Raw genomic sequence first — 25,731 nt, forward strand, 5'->3', positions numbered from 1 at the left:
GGATCCTCCTTTTCTTCCGAACAAAAGGAAGGGTCTTCTTCGGTGGATCCCAAGGCATGTGAAACTGATTCCCTTTCTGAGGGCGTTTTACATGCCCTATTCGACCATGGCCTTCTTTTCCTAAGAATGAAACTTCGTTTCTTCGATCGGAATACAGATGAGATCAGAAACGCCATCATTGAGGCAGTGAAGTGAGGTTCCTCGGGCGAGGGACCGAACGCAACGACTCAACCGGTATGGTTGGTCACGCCCGTTCGGATAAGGAAACCTCTCCTTTCGCGCTCGCGTGCTTGGGGGCCGCGTCCGAAACAGTCTAATCAAAAACATTATTTATATATATGCCCTTCTCGTTTTAGAGAAAGAAAGACGGAAGGGCGAGCCCCTAGTCCTAACAAGCATCCTATTTATCTTATCATTTGAGATGTTCAAAATAATGCCTATTTTCGGTCATCTCTTGTTTGAATTGAAGGCATCTCAATTACTACCGCTCCGTGGGGCCTCTCCGACCTTGGTTTAGTCTGATTTCACGCGAACTGCTAATGCGGCTGTGGCTGGTTGAGGTACCACTCGTCCCTTCGTCTCCCTCCCTAACGGTCGCCTCACTTCACTCCTGACTTCCAGACTGACGGACTTAGGGAATTAAGGACTGACTGCCGGACTGCCGGTGCTAGTTGAGACTAGTTAGTCCGTTCCGGTCGTTTCATTCTTGCGAACGTACTCCCCAGGCGGGATACATAACGCGTTAGCTACAGCACTGCACGGGTCGATACGCACAGCGCCTAGTATCCATCGTTTACAGCTGGGACTACTGGGGTATCTAATCCCATTCGCTCTTCCTTGAAGACCCTGTATTGCTTGTCTTTGTTGGCGGTGTACACTACTTTACTGAAAGCGAATAGTGCGCTACGCACCTTCGACGCTGGGGAAGGCAAGGAACTGATTGACCATTTCCAAAGGCCGACAAGGAGGAAGCGTAGCAAGTGCCAAAGTCACTGAATGGGGAAGTCGCCAATCCCTAAAACGGACTATGTAATATACTTTATCTGTTGGGTGACGTGACGGGCGGGCATTTTACCAGAGGTTTCTATTGTATCAATCTACCCTTGTGTGATTCCTGTCCCCTCTTAGTTTTGAGTAGGCGGAACCATTCTGTTTTGGTTCTTCTCCACATTCTTACCGGGTGATCCAGGAATTTTCCTATTCTTTTTTCAACTGATATGTCTACGGTTGGTTGCCTTCTAGTGGTTAAGTTGAAGTTCGCTTGCTGGTCACTCTCTCTTATATTAGTAGTGGTTCCTCGATGATACCTGTTTGAGGGAGCACTAAAGCAGCCCGGAATGTAGGGCAGCTAACTCATAGAATAGAAAAGAAAAAGTCCAACCAAAATCCCCATTTTCAGACCATAGGGGGTACCTTCCTAACGAAAAAACCTTTTTATCAAGACTTAGCCGCTGCGTTAGTGAGTATAACTGCGAGTACTATGGTTCCGAGCATAACAGCAATTGCCTTGGCGGACTGAGACTGCGGAACGAGTCTACGAAGCTTTGCTTCTTGTAGTCGTAGTCTTGTAGTCGGCCCGTAATGCCTCCCTTCATTTGCTTGCCTCCTTCCAGCCCAGAATGCCTACAGACTAGAAGCTAACCGCCAGAAGCATGGCTATTGAGAACGAATCAAATCAGATGGTTCTATTTCTCAATCTTTCTGACTTGCTCCTACGGAACCAAGGTCGAAAAGATTGAAAAAGTCAGTCATTCACAACCACTGATGAAGGATTCCTCGAACAAAGAACTATACCGGTTTTCAAGACCGGGGCTATCAACCACTCGGCCATCTCTCCGAGAGACAATCTCTATTTTATTCCCCCAAATAGAACATGGCCAGAATAGAAGGAATCATACTTTCATACAATATCTTAATTGACTTATATGGAATGATCAATGAATTCATTTTCATTCTACATTTACACGTATAGAATCCTAGCAACAACCTATTCCATAGATATTTGGGCTGGAATTGCCACGGTGTCGGGGGTTCGAATCCCTCCTCGCCCACAACCGGCCCAAAAGGGAAGGACCTTTCCTTTACCTATGGGGGTAGGAAAATCATGATCGGGGCCTATTAGTTTGAGGGCTGCTCGCCTTTTGAATAGAAGGAAGTGGGGGTGATTTCGGTAAACCGATGCATGAGCTAAGGCTCCCATGTCCCGCCGACCCTCCAAAAAAGTCAGGTCGTAAAACGGCTACTTAGCAATAAAACACTGGGAAAAGCCCACATACGACGAAGATTTTTTGTTGCAGTCGGAACAAGCAGAAGTCCCAATCCTATTGACATAGTAACTGGAAGTGGAACGAAAGGTATGATCCATGCATATTGATATATGGGTTGATAGCAAGCGACATAGGATGAGCCAAGCCAAGACAAAAAGAGGAACTTAACTCAACTTATTAGAATCACTTTATCTTGCTGGTGCTTTAGTTGATCCCGGAGTGATAAAGGGTTCGTAGCCACGGGCTGTCAAGAACGTAGAGGAGGTAGGATGGGCAGTTGGTCAGATCTAGTATGGATCGTACATGGACGATAGTTGGAGTCGGCGGCTCTCCTAGGGTTCCATTATCTGGGATCCCTGAGCGTAAGATTCACCAATATCAATCACTTTTGATTGCTTTGAGAAGAATGCCACGTAAGAGGGCCCCACCCATACCTTACACTACTATCTTACTCGCAGCGTCAGCCTACATGTAGCACCTTAAGCAGGAATCAAAGGAGCATCGCGCCATCCACTGTGCGTTCGAGTCTTAGGCCAAGCTGCGGCAACTTGCGAGGGGCTATGTGTGATTTGATTCGTTCTCAATAGCCATGAGATGATCATCTTAGGGTGATCCTTTTGTCGACGGATGCTCCTATTACACTCGTAGTCTCTGAAGGATCCATTTTCTCATCGAGCGAAGGGTACGAAATCAATCTGATTTATTTTTCGATCAAAAGTACTATGTGAAATCTTCGGGTTTTTTCCTCTTCCTCTATCCCTATCCCATAGGTACAGCGTTTGAATCAATAGAGAACCTTTTCTTCTGTTTTCTATTATAGAATTGAACCATTTGTGCATGTTTCTTTTGCTAATGTTTTCTATTATCTTGGATTGATGTTTCTTTAGATTATAATTATTAATTGTCTCTGTTGCCCGCATGTTGTTGAATTATTTTGTTCCCTTTCTCTGTTTATTGATCATTTTGTTCCATATGATAAGTGGTTGCTTTATTTTTGGCACTCTTAACAGGTATTTGAACTAGGGTCAATTAGGGCCGGGCCGGGCTGGCCCTACCCAATCAGGGCCAATCAGGGCGGGCCAGGGGCCAGCACAATACCCTGTAGCGCGGGTAATGGGTTGAGGTTTTCCGGCCCTGACTTAGGGTCAGGGCGGGTCAGGGCCGAGATAATGGGATCCAGGGTTGGGCTAGGGTTTTGAAAAACCCGACCCTCTTGCAGCCCTATTTCCTATCATTATTATATCACTATTTTTTTCTCTGTTGTTGTGTTGATCAGAATTTTGATTGAAACTGAAAGTCTGACCCTATCTACCACTAATGTTGCCAACTCTAATCTGGTGCCCGTGTTAATTGGAGTTTTTATATGGTGCACTCACAGCAAAAGTTCCAGCGGGGCCCACAAGTATGGATGATCTGAACCATTCATGTGTTGGTTTCTACGGTATCTATGCTGCACACCAAAAAATAGCTACATAAAATGATCCTATCCCTTTGATTTGTGGAGATTTTTACACCATACATCGAAAAATCGAAGGGTTAGTATCATCCTCCGGGGCCCATTTTTTAGACATTTCAAATCTACGGCGGCGGGACCAGCCCATGAATGATTTAGATCATCCATTCATGTGGGCTTCATTGTTCTTTTTTGTCAGTGCAGCTGCACTTGCATTCACCATGTAAAAATCTTTGTTAAATGAGAGCTTAATCCATGTAGCACATTTCCCATATTTTTTCTCCCGTTCTTAAATTTTTTTCTTTTGCTTGGGAGAAAGAAGGTTTTTGCATGCCTGATACATTGCATTTGGTAAACATAAAGATTTGTCCACTTCAGGAATTTCTTAATCTTTTGTCCTTCCCATGCTTCTTTTTTTATACTTGAATGCCTCAGTATCTGGGGTGTAAACCAACTGATTTCAAGCTAGAAGCATAGATTTTTGTGGATGTTAATTTTCTATATGTCTTGTACAATTTGTTTTCTATGAATCTTACAATCTTGAAGATTAGGGTTTCAATTTGACCAATATCTTGATGTCGCAGATTCATAAAACCCTTTTAATCCCAAACTCTATGAAGACTGGATTTTGACAGTAACATCTATTCCACAACAAATTCACAGAAACCTCTCCAAAAAAAAAAGAAAAAAGAAGAAGAGAAAGATCACTACAAACTTAGTATAACTAATTACATCTCTCTTTCGGCCAATAAAATCCAACTCTCCGCCACATCCACTTACACCACTACGACCACCACCACCCAAAAAAAAAAAAAAACGAAAAACATATCAGAAATCAAGATCATCCCATCATCAAACCCACCAATGAAGGCAACAAAGAAGAAGGGTAGATCTGAAACTTTCCAGAAGGCAAGAATGAAAACGGATGGAGAGTGCAGGACGGACATCTGAAATGCATGTCTTGTTGGGAGATCTGATCCCTAGAGCACCCAAGGAGAGAGGAAGATATGATCCAGAGAGCTCCTAGAGAGAAGGCTCCTAAGGAGAGAGAAGGGGATAAGAGAAACAAGAATTAAGAAACCATAATGAGGTGGTTCGAGGAGAAGGGAATACCAAAAGTTTTTTTAACTCGGTCAGCACCATACATTTTATTGATGAATGTAAAAGTACATGTGGGGGACATAGCACCTTATCTCAAACACAACAAACAGAAAATAAAAACCCTACATAATTTGAATGCTAGGAATACCTAGAAAATCACACCTCATAGCACCCCTAGCCAATCTAGAGAGGTCTCTTCATTGATAGAACATGCTATTACCTTTATTTTCACAAGCAAAATTCGCTAGGGAGTCAGCTACCTGGTTAGCCTCCCTATATTGATGAAATATCTTTGGCTTAGTATCCAAAAGAAGATCTTGATGTTCCTTCCAGTAATATAAAATAGACCATGGTGGATCCTTCATCTATTAGAACTTTACTATTTGATTCAAGCCAAAATTTAGAAACTCCCAGGGTCTTGCAATACCTATGTCCGTCAAGCATACTTCTCGCTTCCGCTTGTAGGCTAGTGCCGACATCCTAATAATGTGAAAAGGCAAAGATCATCTTACACATATCATTTCTAATAACTCCTCCACCACTAGAATTTCCGGGACTCCCTCTAGATGCGTCATCAGTATTTAGCTTTTACCTCTCCTTGCCTCGCTTTAACCCACACTACTTTCAACATCTTGGGAAAATTTACCATTTTAGGAATAATCCCTATAGCACTTAACGCCATTTCCAATGATAGCACTCTAGGGACAGCGTGAATGATTTAGATAACATCTTACACCATATCAATATTTCTCCTGTTATTATATATTAATAGGCATGGCGATTCCCTCCATACATAGTTTACGTCGCTCCCTCCAAATCTCCCAAGTTATTAGGGATGAGATAACTTTTAAGGTAAAACCATAATCTGGATTTCTTTTCCTCTTTGATATTTCAAACCATTGTAGAATCTTGATACATATAAACTGGTTGCGTATAATTGGAACCTGTAGAATGTTGGCAAAATGAACCTATAGAAATTTTCCGAAATCACTCTCAATAAAAACATGATCCAGCTCTTCTTCCTTAGGCACGACGCAACAAGTGTACATCCATAGATGAGGTGGGAATGAATATATTGAGCCTGCTATCCATGGGAACAACTTTGACACAAATTTTCCATAGAAAACTGTGGAACCAGATCCGGGACGGGCGTGGAGGACGTGCCCCCGCGCGAGTCTCTCTAGATCGTCCACGTGAAGGAGAGCTCCGCCAAGGAACTCTCGAAAGAGTGCCCCTCACAGCATGAGCGGCGATGTAAAGTGAGATACCTCTCGATTCGGGGGACTAGCCCAGATTCGAGGCGTACCTTAAACAAAGAAGAGTCGCCATCCAAGGAAGTGGGCCCTGGATCCCATGCTGTGCTCTGTTGCAACGGATAACCAGAGATATAAAATAGGGTTCGTGCCTGATGACGAATGAGGAAGGGATTAGGCGCCCCCAATTCGCCCAAGTGCTAGCACCTGGTCTCTTATGCCATTTATTATTAATTTTGAAGAGTTTTGGGCGAAAATCATGCGAAATGAGAACGAATATCTCCGAGATAACGTCTAGCTAATCATGCATGTCTCGGAGATGAATAAGAAGCACACACAAAAGAAATGAAAGATATGTCGCCTAAGAATAGCTAGGTTATGAGTGACATGCCTAATTGGTGTCTAAGTTCTGGTGGACAAGCACATGCATGTTACAGCTAAAGGTATAGGATCTGTACATAAAAATAAGAAAACACAGCAAAACACACAACACAACACGACTCGACACACGACCCGACACGACAAACCCTAGACTCTAATGCAATACTTGACTCGGACCAGAATGGCCATCCATCCTAGCTGCACTACGTATCCCGGCCTCGGGAAGAATCAGAGCCAACGTAGTTCGGTGTCCTATGCTAAACTACAATGCCTAAACCTCTAGGACCGCTATCCTAGACTCGATCCACTAGACTCGACTGATGTTTAAAGCTTTTTGTGCGATTGCTTAAATTCAAGTGGATTGTAATTTTTAGGACTCTATATGCCCTAACTAATGCAAGTTGATTAGCCTTAAGCTAATGCAGGTGGGCCCTATATCCTATGTGTATCTAGGCTGTGCATTCTAAGGAAAACCATGGGTTGACTATATGCTTCCTAGTCTAGCCATCGGTTCGACTAAATGTCTAACCGATCGACTCGAGGCCTCCTAACTCTAGGGACACTCACACGACAGGACACACCACATCAATACAAATCAAGACCGACTCCTAACTCTAAAACACCCTAAATATCTAGGACAGACTCCTAAATCTAGGGGAAGATCTTTTTGAAAAGGTTTTGAAGTTTTTTGTATTTTTTGGAGGTTTTGAAGTTATGAAAAATGGTGAAAGTTGTGAGAAATATTTACAAAAAATGGTGACTGAAAATGGTGAAAGGGTGTAAAAATGGTGTCTAAAAATGGTGACTGAACTCAGGGTGCCAGCAGCACGCCTGAGCTGCCTACGTACCCCTCAGCTAGGGATCAAGCCATCCGTAGTTCGGACCAGAATTCCTAACTACTCTGCACATGACTCAAGATTTTTTTTGAAATTTTGATTTTTAAAATGTTTTTGGATTTTGAATTGTTTTTGAGATGTTTTTGAATTTTCAAGTGTTTTTTGGAATGTTTTTGTTGTTTTCAAGTATTTTTGAAATGTTTTTATTGTTTTTTGACACCAGAGAATAAAATCCTATCATCATACGGGTAGGGAGACTTCTGGAATCCCGCAAAGGTTGGATAGCATCCTATGCTTTGCGGGGGAACGAACAGGAAAATAACTCGGCAAGGGTTGGACAGCATCCTATACCTTGTAGGAGCGGGTAAAGATCACGACTTGATGAGAGGATGGACAGAATCCTAACCCCTATGATGATAGGAAAAACTCCTGGACTGACTGAAGGACTGACTCCTGTGCTGAAGACTGTTATAATTACTATTTATAATTACTATACAAGATTACTATTCAAAAATACTATTCATAATTACTATTTATAGGTACTATTCAAAACTACTATTCATAATTACTATTTATAAGTACTATTCAAAACTACTATTCATAATTACTATTTATAAGTACTATTCAAAACTACTATTCATAGTAGGACTCGTTGATGTGGGACCCGCTGCGGGACCCGTTGTGGGACCCGTTGTGGGACCCGCTGTGGGACCCGCTGATGTGGGACCCGCGGATGTGGGACCCTCTGTGGGACCCGCTTTGGGACCCGTTGTGGGACCCGCTGATGTGGGACCCGCTGATGTGGGACCCGCTGTGGGACCCACGGATGTGGGACCCTCTGTGGGACCCGTTGATGTGGGACCCGCTGATGTGGGACCCACGGATGTGGGACCCTCTGTGGGACCCGTTGATGTGGGACCCGTTGATGTGGGACCCGCTGTTGTGGGACCCGCTGCGGGACCCGCTGTTGTGGGACCCGTTGATGTGGGACCCGCTGATGTGGGACCCGCTAATGTGGGACCCACTGCTGTGGGACCCACTGTTGTGGGACCCGTTGTGGGACCCACTGTGGGACCCATGTAGTGCAAAGAATGAATAATTAAAAAATAAAAAATAAAAAAAATGAACTTACGCCACAAGAGATCCAGGAAGGTGTTGACAGAGTCGTGCTTGTGTGGGGCCCGCTGATGTGGGACCCGCTGATGTGGGACCCGCTGGAGGTGGGGCCCGCTGGAGGTGGGGTGGAGGAGATGTGGATGCCGGTGGAGCTCCGGTGGTTGGTTGGAAGGATGTCGGAGAAGGTGGTGGTGATCGGTGGATGGCCGGTCGGAAATGGGTTTGGCCTCGCCGGATTCCGGCTGGGTTGCCGGAGGAGAAGACTCTCTCTCTCTCTCTCTCTCTCTCTCTACAGATCTCTCCTCTCTCTCTCCCCTCTGCAGATCTCCCTCTCTCTCCCTCTCCCTATCTCTTTTTTCCTCTGGTTTTTCCTTTCTTTTCTTCCTCTGGTTTTTCTTTTTTTCTCTTTTTTTTTTTTTTCTCTCTTCCTCTGGTTTTTCTTTTTTTCCTCTCTGGTTCCCTCCTCTGGTTCTCCTCTGGTTTTTCCCTTGCTGTTTTCCCACCCGTTCTTTTTTTCTTTTTTGTTTTCTTTTTTTTTCTGCGAGAGAGAGAGATCAGAAGACCCATGATGACGAGTCATCATGAGGGGAGAAAATGAGAGTCTTTTGTCCCCCTCTTGTCCCCCCTAATTCCCTTAAATTTTGCAAAAAAATAAATAAAAAAATAGAAAACAATTTTCAAATGGCATCGGATGCCATACGAAAACCAAAACTACTCATTACGCCCATTTTTAAAAACGAAGAAAATGATGACCGTCCTTATTCTCTCTTTGACCACATAAGCGGGTCCCACAACAGCGGGCCCCACACAAGCGGGCCCCACATCAGCGGGCCCCACATCAGCAGGTCCCACACAAACGGGCCCCACAAAAGCGGGCCCCACAAAAGCGGGTCCCACACAGGCGGGTCCCACACAAACGGGTCCCACACAAGCGGGCCCCACATTCTCTTTTGCTCGGATTAATTTCATTCATTTTCCGTCTGACCTCGGGATTTTATTCGAATATGCGGGTTTAGGGCCTTGTCAAAATGGGGTGTCTACAGATGCCCCTCTTTGGCAGAGTGTGCTTGTCGCGCGAATGTCAAAGCTGAACAGACAACACATTTTGACTGGCCCAAAATTTATTTTACAAAGATTGAACTCGTGGAGGGAATAGATGTCTCAGGGGTCTCACTCGAATTGGAGGGAAGGGATGCCTCAGGGGTTTTGAATGAAAAGGATTTTGATTATTGGCTTGATGCTCTCAAAGATGCTCTCAGAGAGACTTTCGTTTTAAAATTTCACATTCAACATGACTTAATATTAATTTGGTGAAATGCTGGACACATAACTCAGCATTCAAAACATATTGGTGAGATAGCCTCCCACCAGAGAAATAACTCGAGTAACACATCGGTCACACTCGAGTAACACATCGGTCACACAGGTATTCCTGACTCCGCACTTGGGTGACGGCACACTGTGGAACGACGGACCATGACTTGACAACAAAATAACTAGAGAGAGTTGTTGTCCAGCTTTTCACCAAATTAGACAAGGAAGAACAACAGTTGAATGAAAATTTTGATCAGGGGTCCATGGTAATAAGCCATGAAGAGCCTTGCAGAAAACGAGGGTCCACGGTGGTGAACCGTGAAGAGCCAAGCAAACGGGAATCGAGGGTCCATGGTAGTAAGCCACGAAGAGCCTCGCGGAACGAAATTTATTTATATTTTTTTATTTTTAGGAAACTAGAAATCGAGGGTCCACGGCAACAAACCGCGAAGAGCCAAGCCATAATCCGGGGTCCGTGGTAATAAGCCACGAAGAACCTTGCAAGAAAGATATTGAGTGATTAATGGATTATAAAAACTGAGAATCAAGGGTTCATAGCCATAAGCTATGAAGAGCCAAGAAGTAATCGAGGGTCCACGGTGACCAGCCGTGAAGAGCCACGCAATGAATCTAGGGTCCATGGCAAGAAACCATGAAGAGCCCAGCAGAAAGGAATTTAGGGTCCACGGCAATACTCCGTGAAGAGCCAAACATTGAATTTGGGGTCCATGACAATAAGCCATGAAGAGCCCAACATGCAGAAACAAATGATATGTAAAAGATATGAATGGAATGACTATGAATAGTGGGTCCATGATATTTCTGGAAGGACATATCACGAAGAGCCAATCGGGGAGCATGGGTCCATAGTATACCTGAATGGTAGACCATGAAGAGCCAAGAAGTAATCGAGGGTCCACGGCAACAAACCGTGAAGAGCCACGCAATGAATCTAAGGTCCATGGCAAGAAACCATGAAGAGCCCAGCAGAAAGGAATCAAGGGTCCACGGCAATACTCCGTGAAGAGCCAAACATTGAATTTGGGGTCCATGACAATAAGCCATGAAGAGCCCAACATGCAGAAACAAATGACATGTAAAAGATATGAATGGAATGACTATGAATAGTGGGTCCATGATATTTCTGGAAGGACATATCACGAAGAGCCAATCGGGGAGCATGGGTCCGTAGTATACCTGAATGGTAGACCATGAAGAGCCAAGAAGTAATCGAGGGTCCACGGCAACAAACCGTGAAGAGCCACGCAATGAATCTAAGGTCCATGGCAAGAAACCATGAAGAGCCCAGCAGAAAGGAATCAAGGGTCTACGGCAATACTCCGTGAAGAGCCAAACATTGAATTTGGGGTCCATGACAATAAGCCATGAAGAGCCCAACATGCAGAAACAAATGACATGTAAAAGATATGAATGGAATGACTATGAATAGTGGGTCCATGATATTTCTGGAAGGACATATCACGAAGAGCCAATCGGGGAGCATGGGTCCGTAGTATACCTGAATGGTAGACCATGAAGAGCCAAGAAGTAATCGAGGGTCCACGGCAACAAACCGTGAAGAGCCACGCAATGAATCTAAGGTCTATGGCAATAAGCCACGAAGAGCCTAGAATGAAATTTGGGGTCCATGACAATAAGCCACGAAGAGCCCAACAAGAATAACAAGTAATGGAGATGAATGAAATGAGCATGGAGAGTGGGTCCATGATATATCCTAAAGGACAGATCACGAAGAGCCATTCAGGGAGCAAGGGTCCATGATGTGCCTGCCTGACAAACCACGAAGAGCCTTGGAAGGACAGTGATATTGCTGAGAATTGGACTCAGATAACTTGCAGGGATTTGGATATTGACCATTTTTTCTGATTTTGCCGGGGATTGAAGGCTGCGCGAGCAAATTCTAGACTCCGCTTGGGAAACTGATTTTCTTAGAGAATTGACTCTTCTGAAGAGAGGACTCAACTGAGGAGTTTAGAGGTTAGGCTTGAGATGTGCTTGTACCCCTCTTATCCTTACTTGCTGGAGGCCTTATTACTGATTGCCTTTGTGTGCTTGACATCTTTTATGACGCGAGTCATAAAAGATGCCCCTAGTATATTGTGTTTCCATGACAGGAGTTTTAAGGAGGCAGGACAATGATGGTTGAAGAAAAGATGTTTCATTTCATGAAGGCTTGAGGTTGCACAGTTTTTTTTTGTATGGAGAGAGTAGGACAATCACCATGATGGCTGGGTCTGAGAATCCCTTTTTTTTGCATTGCTCACTTTTGGAGGCTTAAGGTCTCTGGTAGGTTTGAACAAGATGTCTCCCGCCCCTTCTGATACCTAAACCAGGATTTACTCTGAATTTTCTTCGCATTTTGGATGACACGCTCCCATTCTTCCAGCATCTGACAGTTTGGACTTTGCAAGGAAAGGGAACACAAATATGAAGGAGGAACAGATTTCCAAGGACTCAATCAAAGAAGACTCTTATTGCTCGAAGGACTCGACTCGCTTTCGACTTCGCTCTTGGATCTGATGTGTCATTTTTTAAGGGTATGGCTTAGTCACTCTTAGAGTATTTCGAAGACCGTGTCAAGAGGCACTACTCTCCTTTTTCGGTGTTTAGGTCATGGTTATTATCCCTTTTGGATTGCTCGGTTTCAATGCCCCAGTTTAGAGGAATGTTAAAGTAAGCTTGCTGGCACTACTTGGACCCCGAGATTTTACGCTGGTTGAAGGCTGTTTCTCCATCTCAATGATTCGCTTTTTTGTTGGAAGTCATTGCCATTGATCAGATTGCCTTTTCAGGTTTTCAATCTGACGGACCGCTTGCCCTAACTTTTGCCTGGTTCGCCCTTTCGGGTTTTCAATCCAGCGGGCTCGATACCCTAACTTTTGCCTAACCCGACTTTTCAGTTGTCAACTTAGCGGGTGAATGACCCTAAATTTTGCCTAGACCGCCCTCTCGGGTTTTCAGCCTAGCGGGTCTTCAAACTCCATCATTTTTTCTTCTTGACTTTGAACCACTGCTTGTTCACCAGAAGGACTTTCTAGGCGGGCTTGGGTTCAAAAGGGTTAGATATCGGAAGTTCAAACGATTTGGATCGAATCTGGTCTCGCCAGACTACCTACGTACCCCAAAAATGGAGGATCAGATCCGCGTAGTTCGCTTTGGGTTTAACAAAGAATGGTTTAGCTTTTTAGCTTCAAAAGTTTGAAAAGGGGATGATTTAGCTTTTATCCCCAAGGATTTGACCGAACCTGAGTTGATCAGGTTGCCTACGTACCCCCGAAGAGTTGGGGATCAGGTCCGCGTAGTTCGGGTGCATAAAATGCCCCTGGTTTATAATGTGGTTGGAAGAAATATTTGGTTTTAAAACATTGGCTCAAAAGGCTCACAAAAGGATTTTTTTTTTTTAAACGTTGGGATTTTGGCTATAAAGGTTCAAACGTCCAATGATGGCCTCCTGGTGTTTTGACATGCAAGCTTTTTGAAGAATAAGGTTCGACGACTTTGAATGTTTTCATCGAGGAGTCTGGCGGTATTTGCAAGCAAGACTTCAACCACGGTGCCCCATTTGAACTTGTGCGATTCTCGAATATCGTGAATTTATGCTCCAGGTTATGCAGCTCTCGATAGTCTCCAAATGTTGGAGACAACTTTGATATTCAATCTATCTCATAGACTCCATCACTTGGGTCTTTGATTTTTCTAAGGAGTTGTCTTAGGGACACATTCCCTTCTCTTTTCCCAGGCTCTTGTTTCTTCTAGATGTACTCTTTCTTTTGGACATAAGAATTGTCCCAACTATATGAATATAATGACTTGAAATCCCACCAAGATGTACAACTCGAATGTTCTTCTTGTGGATCAAGTTCTATGAATACAACTTCGCATCTGAACCTTCTCTCAATGTTCTCATCAACTTCACTTGATGTCTGATGTTTCCTTCTTTTGAATTTTGCTTTACAACTGATATCTAAAGCCGATGGAGTCTGGCTTTGCACAGGGCGTTCGCCCGGTTTATCCTTATAGGATCAAACAAGACTACCTCAAACCCTTATAAACAGGTTTATCAAATCCTCGCTCTCCTCAGAAGATAAAATTTTGCCAATCCATCTTTCCCGAGTTTCGGATTTCAATACCACTATCAACGGCTTTGATTTCTTCTTTGAGTGACTATGCTCGACGCTCTTCCTCCTGTTTGACCATGTTTCAGATCTCGAGGGGAATTTCGTCTGCATTCTCACCCGAGAAGGGTGTCTTTAGTTATTTTAAACATTAGATCCAAGAGTGAATCATAAAACATTGAAGACATTGAAATCAAACTTTATTGAATTGAAAACTTTCAAGTACATCAATAGTTCTCAACACGCCTCAGTGGGCTCTTCATCAGACTTGACAAGAAAATAAAACACCGACTCTAAATGAAAAAGACTGACAAACAGGACACCCCCTTCTTTTCTTTTCTTTTTTTGACATTGACACTATGACTCACCAACTTTCAACACAAGAGTTGGTATACACTCGATAGAAGTTAAATCTTGAAACATGACATTTGGAACACCTTACTTGAAACATGACACTTGGACGCGGACAAGGACTAGGCACTGAAGTTCAGAAGTACACGTCTTCCTCCATGATGTTGTCGGCTAGTGGTTTCGGTCCTGGTATAGGAATCTCGGAAGAGGCGGTCCCATGCAGTTCTGTCGACCTGGCCCAAACTGCCCTTGAAAACCTGCTGGTGGCATCATGCTCTCTGCCCTGACATTCTTCGGAGGCTCACATTCTGACATTTTTTCTTTCCCTTTCGGTTCATCCCTCTGCTTTGATGCAGCATAAACAGAGGTGGTGGAACCTTTGAAGGGTTGAATAGGTCTAACCGGTGCATAATTCATGAAAGCACAGAGTTCAGGAAGAAGGGAAGAGTCTCCATCTATCTCGTCCTGAATTTTGTGTTTCAATGCCAGGCACTTTTCTGTTGTATGACCAATACCTCTATGGTACTCGCAATACTGATCTCTTCTCCAGTGCTTGGGGAGTGGGTTAGGAATAAGCTTCGGATCTAAAAGTGTCAAACGACCTTCGCTGACCCATTTCTTCATGATAACTTCCTGAGAACATGGTAGCTGAGCGCATTCTCTCCTCAGTCTCTGACCCATCCTCTCTTCCACTTCTATGATTGGCTTCTTAAAAGGTTGACGATAAGGTTCAACATTCTGAACTTCACTGGGAACAAATACAGGCTTCGTCCCACTATGCAAATCAACGTATCTGTCAAGAATTAAACTCTGAACTGATGTTTCTTCTGTCATAGTACCCATATCGGCAAACTGCTTAGGAGCTGAATCACATCCGGTAGACAGATATCGTATCTGAGTTTTCATCTCCCTCACTTCTTCAGTTAACATGGCCATCTGACCAAAGAGTTTAACCATCCAGTTTTCCATTCGGATAAGGGCCGACCTTTCAAAAGATTCCTCCATTAGTCGAAGGCTTGATGGAACAGGTGGCATTTCTGAGATAGGACGAATAAGGGATGCAGGATCCAATAATGGTTCATCTGTAGAGATAGCTCCTACCATCGGTAAAGGGCCAACTGATCTTTGCACTGGTTTTTTGGTAGCCCCGGGTTCTCCAACAACTACCTTACCATCCTTGATAAGTTTTAGGATCTTATGCTTCAAGGCTTGGCAACTGTTGGTTGAATGTCCATGAACTCGATGATACTCACAGAAGTCTTGTTCATAAAAGTTGCTAGGAAGAGGATTTGGAGGAGAAGAAGGTTCAGGAAGTTCAAGTTTACCCACTTCGACCAATCCTCTCAAAGCTTTTTCAAAATTCTTCGGCAATGGAGGAATCTCTTTACCTGGCTTCCGAATAGGCTTGTTTCTTTTCTGAGCCACCTTCTTGAAAGGTTGACGAGAGGTCTCCACATTACTGACTTCTTCAGCTGCCACCATAGTCCTCTTTCCGTCTCTAACATCAGTTGAGGTCCTTGTCTTTAGGCCTTTAGCCAGTGCATCCTCTACTTGGGTTCCCGTCTTGATGAGGTGATTGAAATCGAGAAAGTATTGGATAGCCATATGATGATAATACTGTGGAGACAGATTCTTCACCACAATTTTAATCTGATCTTCATCGGACAATCTGTGGGTCATCCGAACAGCTTTTCTTCTCCATCTTCGGATGAAGGAAGTGAAAGTTTCATTATGCCCCTGTTTCAACATTTTCAGATCCCTTTTGGTTACCTCTATCCCTTCCTCCATGGAAAATTGTTCCACAAACTTGTTAGCAATGTCTTCTAAGGTTCGGATCTCTTCAGACTTTAAGCTCAAAAACCATTTCTTAGCAGTTCCGACTAGAGATCGAGGGAATACGAGGGCAATCTGCTCTGGAGAAAGTCCATGTTGCTGTAGAAGAGGAATGACAGATTTCAGATGACTGGTGGGGCATCCCGTCCCATCATACTTGTCAAGATCAGGTACTGTGAACTTAGGAGGAAGAACAACTCCCGGGACTATCATGAAGTCGGACATGCTCAACTTCTTAGGGCCTTGGAACTTTATGCTTTCCATTTCTCGGGTTAGCTTATCCAACCTATCTGTTATCGCTCTGCCCTCATTGGCTCTTTCCAGATGAGGGAGACAATTATCTTCTGCATACTGCTCATCCTCGACATCGTCTTCGACATTCAAAACAGCAAGCCTGGCCATTGCAGGATGTGGGGGAGGTATAAGTGGAATTTGCCGGGGTACAGGTTCTTCAGAAGTAGAACCTCTATCACTTTTCAGACGGACTATCTCCTCACTCATATTATTCATCTGTTGGAGCATAGACTTCATCAACTCATTCATCTCGGCCAGAGTATTTCCAGATTCAGCCATAGGTTCTGGTGTGGGTTGAATAGAAATAGGTACTGCAAATGAGTGAGGTCAATAAGGTCAGACTCTCGCCATGGAATCGACAAACACTAGAGTTCAATATAGGGCAATCAAATGAAAATCCCATATACAAGCTGAGACAAAAGATGATACGAGTATATCCTCCCATGGATAAAATCCGGCAGCATAACATCTATGCAAGGAAATGTGGTAAGATAAGCACATAGAGTTTGTGAGCAAGTCTAAAGGATAATGACCAAACCCAAGGTATCTGAAAGAAAATCGGCAGCATGACGGCTATACTAGGAGGGTCTCAGCAACTAAACATGAAGAGTATGCCGTCATGGTCAAGATAAAGCAGGGCTCTCAGCAAGAACACACACTCCGGTAATGATGATGGCAAGATAGACTCATAATCGACATGCGGAGTACATCTGATCAGGATAAATCAAATGATCAAGCTCACGGAAAACAGATCATGACTAAAAGAGCCAAGAATCTGATGATAATCCACAGAATGGATAGATGGGGAAAAATTGATTAGATTAGAAGGAAACCTACCTAACTAAGAAGCAAGCCCTAATCTAATAACAAATATATACATATATATACATCCTAACCAGGGGCACCAGCCCTAATCATAATCTAGCGGAGCCAAGAAAATCTTGACTCAGAAGTGTCTGTGAGTGTACTAGATAACGCGGCGGGTAACCACGGTGTGACTTACCCTTCTACACTACATGGGTAGGCTGACTTCTATCCTAGGCTCACATATGCCGGTCGCACATGTTCGTCCTATATGAATACATATATATAGTGTCCTAGCAAGGGTTCCCTAATTTTGGTTCTAAAGGGAGAAACTAATATATATATACATAATATAATGAAATAAAAGTAGGGCCCAGGCATTTCTGCAGGGTACTATGCTTATGACCATACCCTTGATGTATAACGCCAGCACACCCAGCATTATACAAAGTATGTTCATTGCTCATCGGCTGCTGTAGAACACCAGCACACCCAGTGTCTACGGCTGCAGCTCCGGCGCATAGCTCGGAAATAGATACAACGGTTCCCATCTGGTACGCGTCATATCTATTCCCTGAGGCCAATAATGAAAATGATGAAAGAAATAAAGAATATGACAATGTATGATGTGCGATGTGTGAATCCCTTGTTTTATTTACGCGCCTACTTGGTGCCCCTGGATTTCTAACGATAAAGTTCCCATTTAACTCGATTTTGGCCCAAATTTCCTCAAAATTAGTAAATGGCATTTTTACAGAGTTAGGCAATGTTTCAAAAATTCCCCAGCAGAGTCGCCAGCCTGTGGAACCAGATCCGGGACGGGCGTGGAGGACGTGCCCCCGCGCGAGTCTCTCTAGATCGTCCACGTGAAGGAGAGCTCCGCCAAGGAACTCTCGAAAGAGTGCCCCTCACAGCATGAGCGGCGATGTAAAGTGAGATACCTCTCGATTCGGGGGACTAGCCCAGATTCGAGGCGTACCTTAAACAAAGAAGAGTCGCCATCCAAGGAAGTGGGCCCTGGATCCCATGCTGTGCTCTGTTGCAACGGATAACCAGAGATATAAAATAGGGTTCGTGCCTGATGACGAATGAGGAAGGGATTAGGCGCCCCCAATTCGCCCAAGTGCTAGCACCTGGTCTCTTATGCCATTTATTATTAATTTTGAAGAGTTTTGGGCGAAAATCATGCGAAATGAGAACGAATATCTCCGAGATAACGTCTAGCTAATCATGCATGTCTCGGAGATGAATAAGAAGCACACACAAAAGAAATGAAAGATATGTCGCCTAAGAATAGCTAGGTTATGAGTGACATGCCTAATTGGTGTCTAAGTTCTGGTGGACAAGCACATGCATGTTACAGCTAAAGGTATAGGATCTGTACATAAAAATAAGAAAACACAGCAAAACACACAACACAACACGACTCGACACACGACCCGACACGACAAACCCTAGACTCTAATGCAATACTTGACTCGGACCAGAATGGCCATCCATCCTAGCTGCACTACGTATCCCGGCCTCGGGAAGAATCAGAGCCAACGTAGTTCGGTGTCCTATGCTAAACTACAATGCCTAAACCTCTAGGACCGCTATCCTAGACTCGATCCACTAGACTCGACTGATGTTTAAAGCTTTTTGTGCGATTGCTTAAATTCAAGTGGATTGTAATTTTTAGGACTCTATATGCCCTAACTAATGCAAGTTGATTAGCCTTAAGCTAATGCAGGTGGGCCCTATATCCTATGTGTATCTAGGCTGTGCATTCTAAGGAAAACCATGGGTTGACTATATGCTTCCTAGTCTAGCCATCGGTTCGACTAAATGTCTAACCGATCGACTCGAGGCCTCCTAACTCTAGGGACACTCACACGACAGGACACACCACATCAATACAAATCAAGACCGACTCCTAACTCTAAAACACCCTAAATATCTAGGACAGACTCCTAAATCTAGGGGAAGATCTTTTTGAAAAGGTTTTGAAGTTTTTTGTATTTTTTGGAGGTTTTGAAGTTATGAAAAATGGTGAAAGTTGTGAGAAATATTTACAAAAAATGGTGACTGAAAATGGTGAAAGGGTGTAAAAATGGTGTCTAAAAATGGTGACTGAACTCAGGGTGCCAGCAGCACGCCTGAGCTGCCTACGTACCCCTCAGCTAGGGATCAAGCCATCCGTAGTTCGGACCAGAATTCCTAACTACTCTGCACATGACTCAAGATTTTTTTTGAAATTTTGATTTTTAAAATGTTTTTGGATTTTGAATTGTTTTTGAGATGTTTTTGAATTTTCAAGTGTTTTTTGGAATGTTTTTGTTGTTTTCAAGTATTTTTGAAATGTTTTTATTGTTTTTTGACACCAGAGAATAAAATCCTATCATCATACGGGTAGGGAGACTTCTGGAATCCCGCAAAGGTTGGATAGCATCCTATGCTTTGCGGGGGAACGAACAGGAAAATAACTCGGCAAGGGTTGGACAGCATCCTATACCTTGTAGGAGCGGGTAAAGATCACGACTTGATGAGAGGATGGACAGAATCCTAACCCCTATGATGATAGGAAAAACTCCTGGACTGACTGAAGGACTGACTCCTGTGCTGAAGACTGTTATAATTACTATTTATAATTACTATACAAGATTACTATTCAAAAATACTATTCATAATTACTATTTATAGGTACTATTCAAAACTACTATTCATAATTACTATTTATAAGTACTATTCAAAACTACTATTCATAATTACTATTTATAAGTACTATTCAAAACTACTATTCATAGTAGGACTCGTTGATGTGGGACCCGTTGTGGGACCCGCTGTGGGACCCGCTGATGTGGGACCCGCGGATGTGGGACCCTCTGTGGGACCCGCTTTGGGACCCGTTGTGGGACCCGCTGATGTGGGACCCGCTGATGTGGGACCCGCTGTGGGACCCACGGATGTGGGACCCTCTGTGGGACCCGTTGATGTGGGACCCGCTGATGTGGGACCCACGGATGTGGGACCCTCTGTGGGACCCGTTGATGTGGGACCCGTTGATGTGGGACCCGCTGTTGTGGGACCCGCTGCGGGACCCGCTGTTGTGGGACCCGTTGATGTGGGACCCGCTGATGTGGGACCCGCTAATGTGGGACCCACTGCTGTGGGACCCACTGTTGTGGGACCCGTTGTGGGACCCACTGTGGGACCCATGTAGTGCAAAGAATGAATAATTAAAAAATAAAAAATAAAAAAAATGAACTTACGCCACAAGAGATCCAGGAAGGTGTTGACAGAGTCGTGCTTGTGTGGGGCCCGCTGATGTGGGACCCGCTGATGTGGGACCCGCTGGAGGTGGGGCCCGCTGGAGGTGGGGTGGAGGAGATGTGGATGCCGGTGGAGCTCCGGTGGTTGGTTGGAAGGATGTCGGAGAAGGTGGTGGTGATCGGTGGATGGCCGGTCGGAAATGGGTTTGGCCTCGCCGGATTCCGGCTGGGTTGCCGGAGGAGAAGACTCTCTCTCTCTCTCTCTCTCTCTCTCTACAGATCTCTCCTCTCTCTCTCCCCTCTGCAGATCTCCCTCTCTCTCCCTCTCCCTTTCTCTTTTTTCCTCTGGTTTTTCCTTTCTTTTCTTCCTCTGGTTTTTCTTTTTTTCTCTTTTTTTTTTTTTTCTCTCTTCCTCTGGTTTTTCTTTTTTTCCTCTCTGGTTCCCTCCTCTGGTTCTCCTCTGGTTTTTCCCTTGCTGTTTTCCCACCCGTTCTTTTTTTCTTTTTTGTTTTCTTTTTTTTTCTGCGAGAGAGAGAGATCAGAAGACCCATGATGACGAGTCATCATGAGGGGAGAAAATGAGAGTCTTTTGTCCCCCTCTTGTCCCCCCTAATTCCCTTAAATTTTGCAAAAAAATAAATAAAAAAATAGAAAACAATTTTCAAATGGCATCGGATGCCATACGAAAACCAAAACTACTCATTACGCCCATTTTTAAAAACGAAGAAAATGATGACCGTCCTTATTCTCTCTTTGACCACATAAGCGGGTCCCACAACAGCGGGCCCCACACAAGCGGGCCCCACATCAGCGGGCCCCACATCAGCAGGTCCCACACAAACGGGCCCCACAAAAGCGGGCCCCACAAAAGCGGGTCCCACACAGGCGGGTCCCACACAAACGGGTCCCACACAAGCGGGCCCCACATTCTCTTTTGCTCGGATTAATTTCATTCATTTTCCGTCTGACCTCGGGATTTTATTCGAATATGCGGGTTTAGGGCCTTGTCAAAATGGGGTGTCTACAAAAACAACTGATTTTAAGATGAGGATCCTTCCAAATATAATTTTTCCATCTTTTCTTTGGAAACTTGCTCCTCACCATATTCCATGCAGAGCTAAAAGGCTTGTAGAACGTTTTATCACGGTAATAGTATATGTTATAACATTGTTACCACGTCCACAGATAGGTGGAGACAATTTCCACTTGCATGACTATTTGCCAACACTGCTGGGATGCTGCTTTTGCAAAGGTCTCGGGTTCTTTAACAGATATGACAAGAAAGAAACTAAATCCCCTATGGATGGAAAACCTCCTTAAAAATAAAAGTCAGATAATGAGCCAAACAAAAATCGTTCGTAAGATGAAAAAGGCGATTCTTTTGTTTTTCTTGGTAAATGTTTTACCAACCTATTTTTTTGGGGTAGAATGCTTATAGGCTTTCTGAAATCCCGATAGGCAACCCGAGGAGGGGGGGGGGGGGGGTGAATTCGGTGATTAAAATTTTCAATCAAATTTAATATAGATTTTGAAAACATTACAAGTTTAAATTTAACCCTTGTTCAATTAAGCATAAACATAAATAAAGGTTAGATGTTACCACATCCAAATGAGGCAAGAAGGAGAGCAAGGAGACGACACAAAGATTTAGAGTGGTTCGGTCACAAATAAACCTACTCCACTACCCAAGTACTTAGTCTTTCCTTGGGATTTACCTTCACTAAAAATGTGACTCCACACGCCAAATCTCCAAGCCTTACAATGTACAGCGCCTCCAAGGGAATAAACCCTCTTTGCAACCGCCTCCAAGGGAATCACTTCTCTTCGCGAACCGGATTCACTTTTGCTGTTAGGCCAAATCGTAGACCTCGATTATAATGAAAAGGAAGAAGATAAATCTCACTCAATGCCTCTTGATAGGCTAATACAAACAATGAATAGCTCACAATCTCTCCAAAAGATTACACTAATAAAGCCCAATGGAGATCCTCTTGTTGAATGTAAATACACAAATCAAAGTATTGAAGAGGATAAACCTAAAACCTTAGATTTGAAAGTGTAAGCTCAAAAAGATGTAAATCAATCTTTCAAAATGTTGTTTAGTTGGTCTAGAATAAGGTATAAATAGCCCAAGTAGTAATATGACTGTTTGGGGGCAAAACCGTAATAAACTGGCACAAAACAGATTAGCCGGGCGCGGTAGACGAAGGGGTCGCGGTCGCCCTCCCTTTGGGCGTTATTTATTTTTTATTTTGAATTTTAACCTTCCACAGTCTACCGGGGAGGCGCAGTCGCCCGCCTAGACCTTTATGGACATTTATTTTTGGTCTAGAAACCTATCCGCGGTCGTTCGACCCTATGGTGGTCGACCACATTGATCATGTTGGATAGCCTCTGGATTTTCAGAAGCTCATTCGCGGTCGACTAGGGTGCATCGGTCGACCGGCCCTCTGTTGTTGGGTGGGTGCTGGAGTTCCAGCATACTTCCCACGGTCGACTGAGGTGCCACAGTCGACCGGCCCTATTTTAAAAACTTGGTTTTAAAAGTAGAATTCTTAGGGCTTTAGGCCATGATCTTTGGGCTTTTGTTCAAGATTTTCAAATACATTTTGGGGTGTGTGGGTGGTTTTCAAAGATGTCAAGTTTGTTTTGAAAATCATTTGAAAGTGCAAAAACATTTAACAAGAGGACTCCAATACAATTTATAAAATGAACCTTGATGCCCTTGGATTGTCTTGGCTCCTTAGCACTTTCTTGGACATCTTCAACTTGTGAGTGAACTCTTCAACTTTCTATGGGTCTTGTGACTTCCTCTATTTTTTGAACATCATCAATGGTACATGAGGTGGTCACCAATGCTAGTTCATCTCCAAGCATCTCTTGACACTTTGCAAAGTATGCTTGTGTGATCTTTAACTTGAGCTTTTGATTGAACATCTTCCAAGGATGATGTCTCCAATGTATGTACAAGCTGTGCATGTTGATCCGCAAGCCATGTGTTGAGTTGTATTGTTCTAGATGTGCTAACTTTGGTTTGGCATTTGACTTTCCTGTCCAAGGCACAATACTACAAAGCAACACATTAGTCAATAAAGACTAATCAATTGGGTTTGCTCGCATCAAAACAACAAGATAAAGGTGATTAGTTGAACTCATGGGGAACCTTGGGCTAACACTTTCGTTGTAAAAGAGTAGGGCATAGGTAAAAAATTTCTCTATTTATAACTAATATTTACACCGATTGGAACACAGTCAAAATCATTTGGTCCGTAAAAGTTTGTTTTGCGTGGGTTTACATAGATCTCAACATACCCTAAAATAAAACCTTGGCACAATCATAGTAATAAAATGTCGAAAATATTACAATATATTAGGAAATATATAGTAATATTTTAAAATATCACTAGACATTGGCCGATGTAACACCCATATTTTCCCTTCATCACTTGGCCTGTCCTTTGTCATTAATTTCAACTTAGGATGATCCATTGGACCTTGGCTTTCCTGCTTGGGCTTGTGCATGTGCCAGGCGTTCCTCTCCCCTTCTTGAAGGGCTTATTCTTGACAGGGCATTGGTTTGCGTGCACTAAGTAGGTCATCAAATTTCCGGTTCATGTGTTGAAATGCACTAGCACTAGCATTCCTTCTTGAATCCTCTGTCCTTTCATGAATTGTGTAAGCAGTTCATTGTAATCTATCCCTGGGAAGCCATATCGAGCAACGGAGCCAATCACTAACTTGAAATGCACATCAACAACGCTGCAAAATTAATTGTTCCTGGATCTGCAGAGTTAGGAATCTGCACAAGCTCGTCTGATATGGAGCTTGTTTAACAAGAATTGAGTGAAGCATTTGGATTATGGACAAGATGACTATGGCTTTTTGACCAAAAAGTTCAGAATTTCTGAACTAGTAGGATCGGGTAGTTGGTTAGCATGAACCTTTCCACTAAATGTTGAAGGACACTAGCACTTGAAAGGCTTCAGTTGTGAAAGATATTGCAATTACTATAAACAAACTTCCTTGACAACCTCAGGTCCTTCTATAGGTCTCAATCCAATAAAGCATTTGTGATTTTAGCGGCTTAGAACCCAATATTGTTGATGCTTGCAGAATGTGTTGCTTCCATAAAGCATTAAAGGAGGTTCGGTCCAGAGACTTAGCTTTACAATTGTGGAACCAAAATTCAAGGGCAGAGACCGATTCCAATTAAGGATCTAACTATTTTTAGGATTCTACATCTTCCATTTTTAGGATTCTATCTCTCTTTTTTTTCATATTTCTAAAATTCTTTTATCTTACATATTATTTTTGAAATTGTCCATTTGGAGTAGTAAAAGGTGTCAATACGAACTACTTTTATCATCGTTAAAGTAATTTTCTCCGTAGTCATTCGATCTCATGTAAAAAGTCATATCTGCAATGACAGGTGCCAATAGCAACCACTTCTCTATTTCTATTAAAAGATGAACACTTAGGGGCCGTTTTGGATACGCGGATTTTAGAATCGAGATTTCTTCAAGATTGTAGCTAAGAGACAAGAGAAGAAGCGGACCGGCCATCAGTTTTGACTTCTCACCATTCTTTCTGTCAACAAGAGAGTACCAGATCCTCCCATATTTTCAAGTTTTCGAAATCTCAGGATGCAAGAGAGATTTTTAAAACTTGAATTTCTCACTTAAAATCCAAGAAACACTATCAGGACAGCATACAACAGCTTGATCATGAACCCTCATTTACACTGTTTTCAAACTAAAAACCCGGTTTCTAAAATCCGCATATCTTAGGGGCCGTTTGGATACGCGGATTTTAGAATCGGGGATTTCTTCAAAATTGTAGATGAGAGCTGAGAAGAAGTGGACAAGCCATTGTTTTCCGATTTCTCGCCCTTCTTTCCGTCACTAAGAGCGTAGCATATCATTCCCATGTTTCTAGGTTTTAGAAATCTCAGGATGCGGGAGTGATTTCTAAAACCTGAATTTCTTACTTAAAATCCAAGAAACTCTGTTAGGACAGCATACAAGAGCCTGATCATGAACTCTCTTTTACACTGTTTTCAAACTAAAACCTGGCCGTTTGGATACGTGGATTTTAGAATCCTTGATTTCTTCAAGATTGTAGATGGGAGACGAGAGAAGAAAGAGACCAAAATTGTAGATGTGAGACGAGAGAAGAAAGAGACCAGCCATCGTTTTCTGATTTCTTGCCCTTCTTCTGGACATCAAGAGAGCAGCAGATCGTCCCTTGTTTCCAAGTTTTAAAAATCTCATGATGTGGGGGAGAGATTTTAGAAATCTCAAGATGTGGGAGAGAGATTTCTAAAACCTGAATTTCTTACTTA

The 25,731-nt window shown here is 43.3% G+C and overlaps 1 protein-coding gene across 1 annotated transcript in view; it reads right to left on the bottom strand.

Moving 5' to 3' along the window:
• Positions 1 to 14,042: 14,042 nt before the first annotated feature.
• The window catches only part of LOC143887664 (uncharacterized), a 70,327-nt gene continuing 58,638 nt past the window's right edge, over positions 14,043 to 25,731 (bottom strand). The window contains exon 2 of the mRNA XM_077391782.1: positions 14,043 to 16,646. Coding sequence (XP_077247897.1) covers positions 14,380 to 16,646 — 2,267 coding nt within the window. The 3' untranslated portion in view covers positions 14,043 to 14,379. The remainder of the gene's footprint in view (positions 16,647 to 25,731) is intronic.

Source organism: Tasmannia lanceolata, unplaced genomic scaffold (assembly GCF_043159265.1).
Source record: "Tasmannia lanceolata isolate RefF3 unplaced genomic scaffold, GAP_Taslan_0.1 ptg000012l, whole genome shotgun sequence".
NCBI classification, from domain to species: domain Eukaryota; kingdom Viridiplantae; phylum Streptophyta; class Magnoliopsida; order Canellales; family Winteraceae; genus Tasmannia; species Tasmannia lanceolata.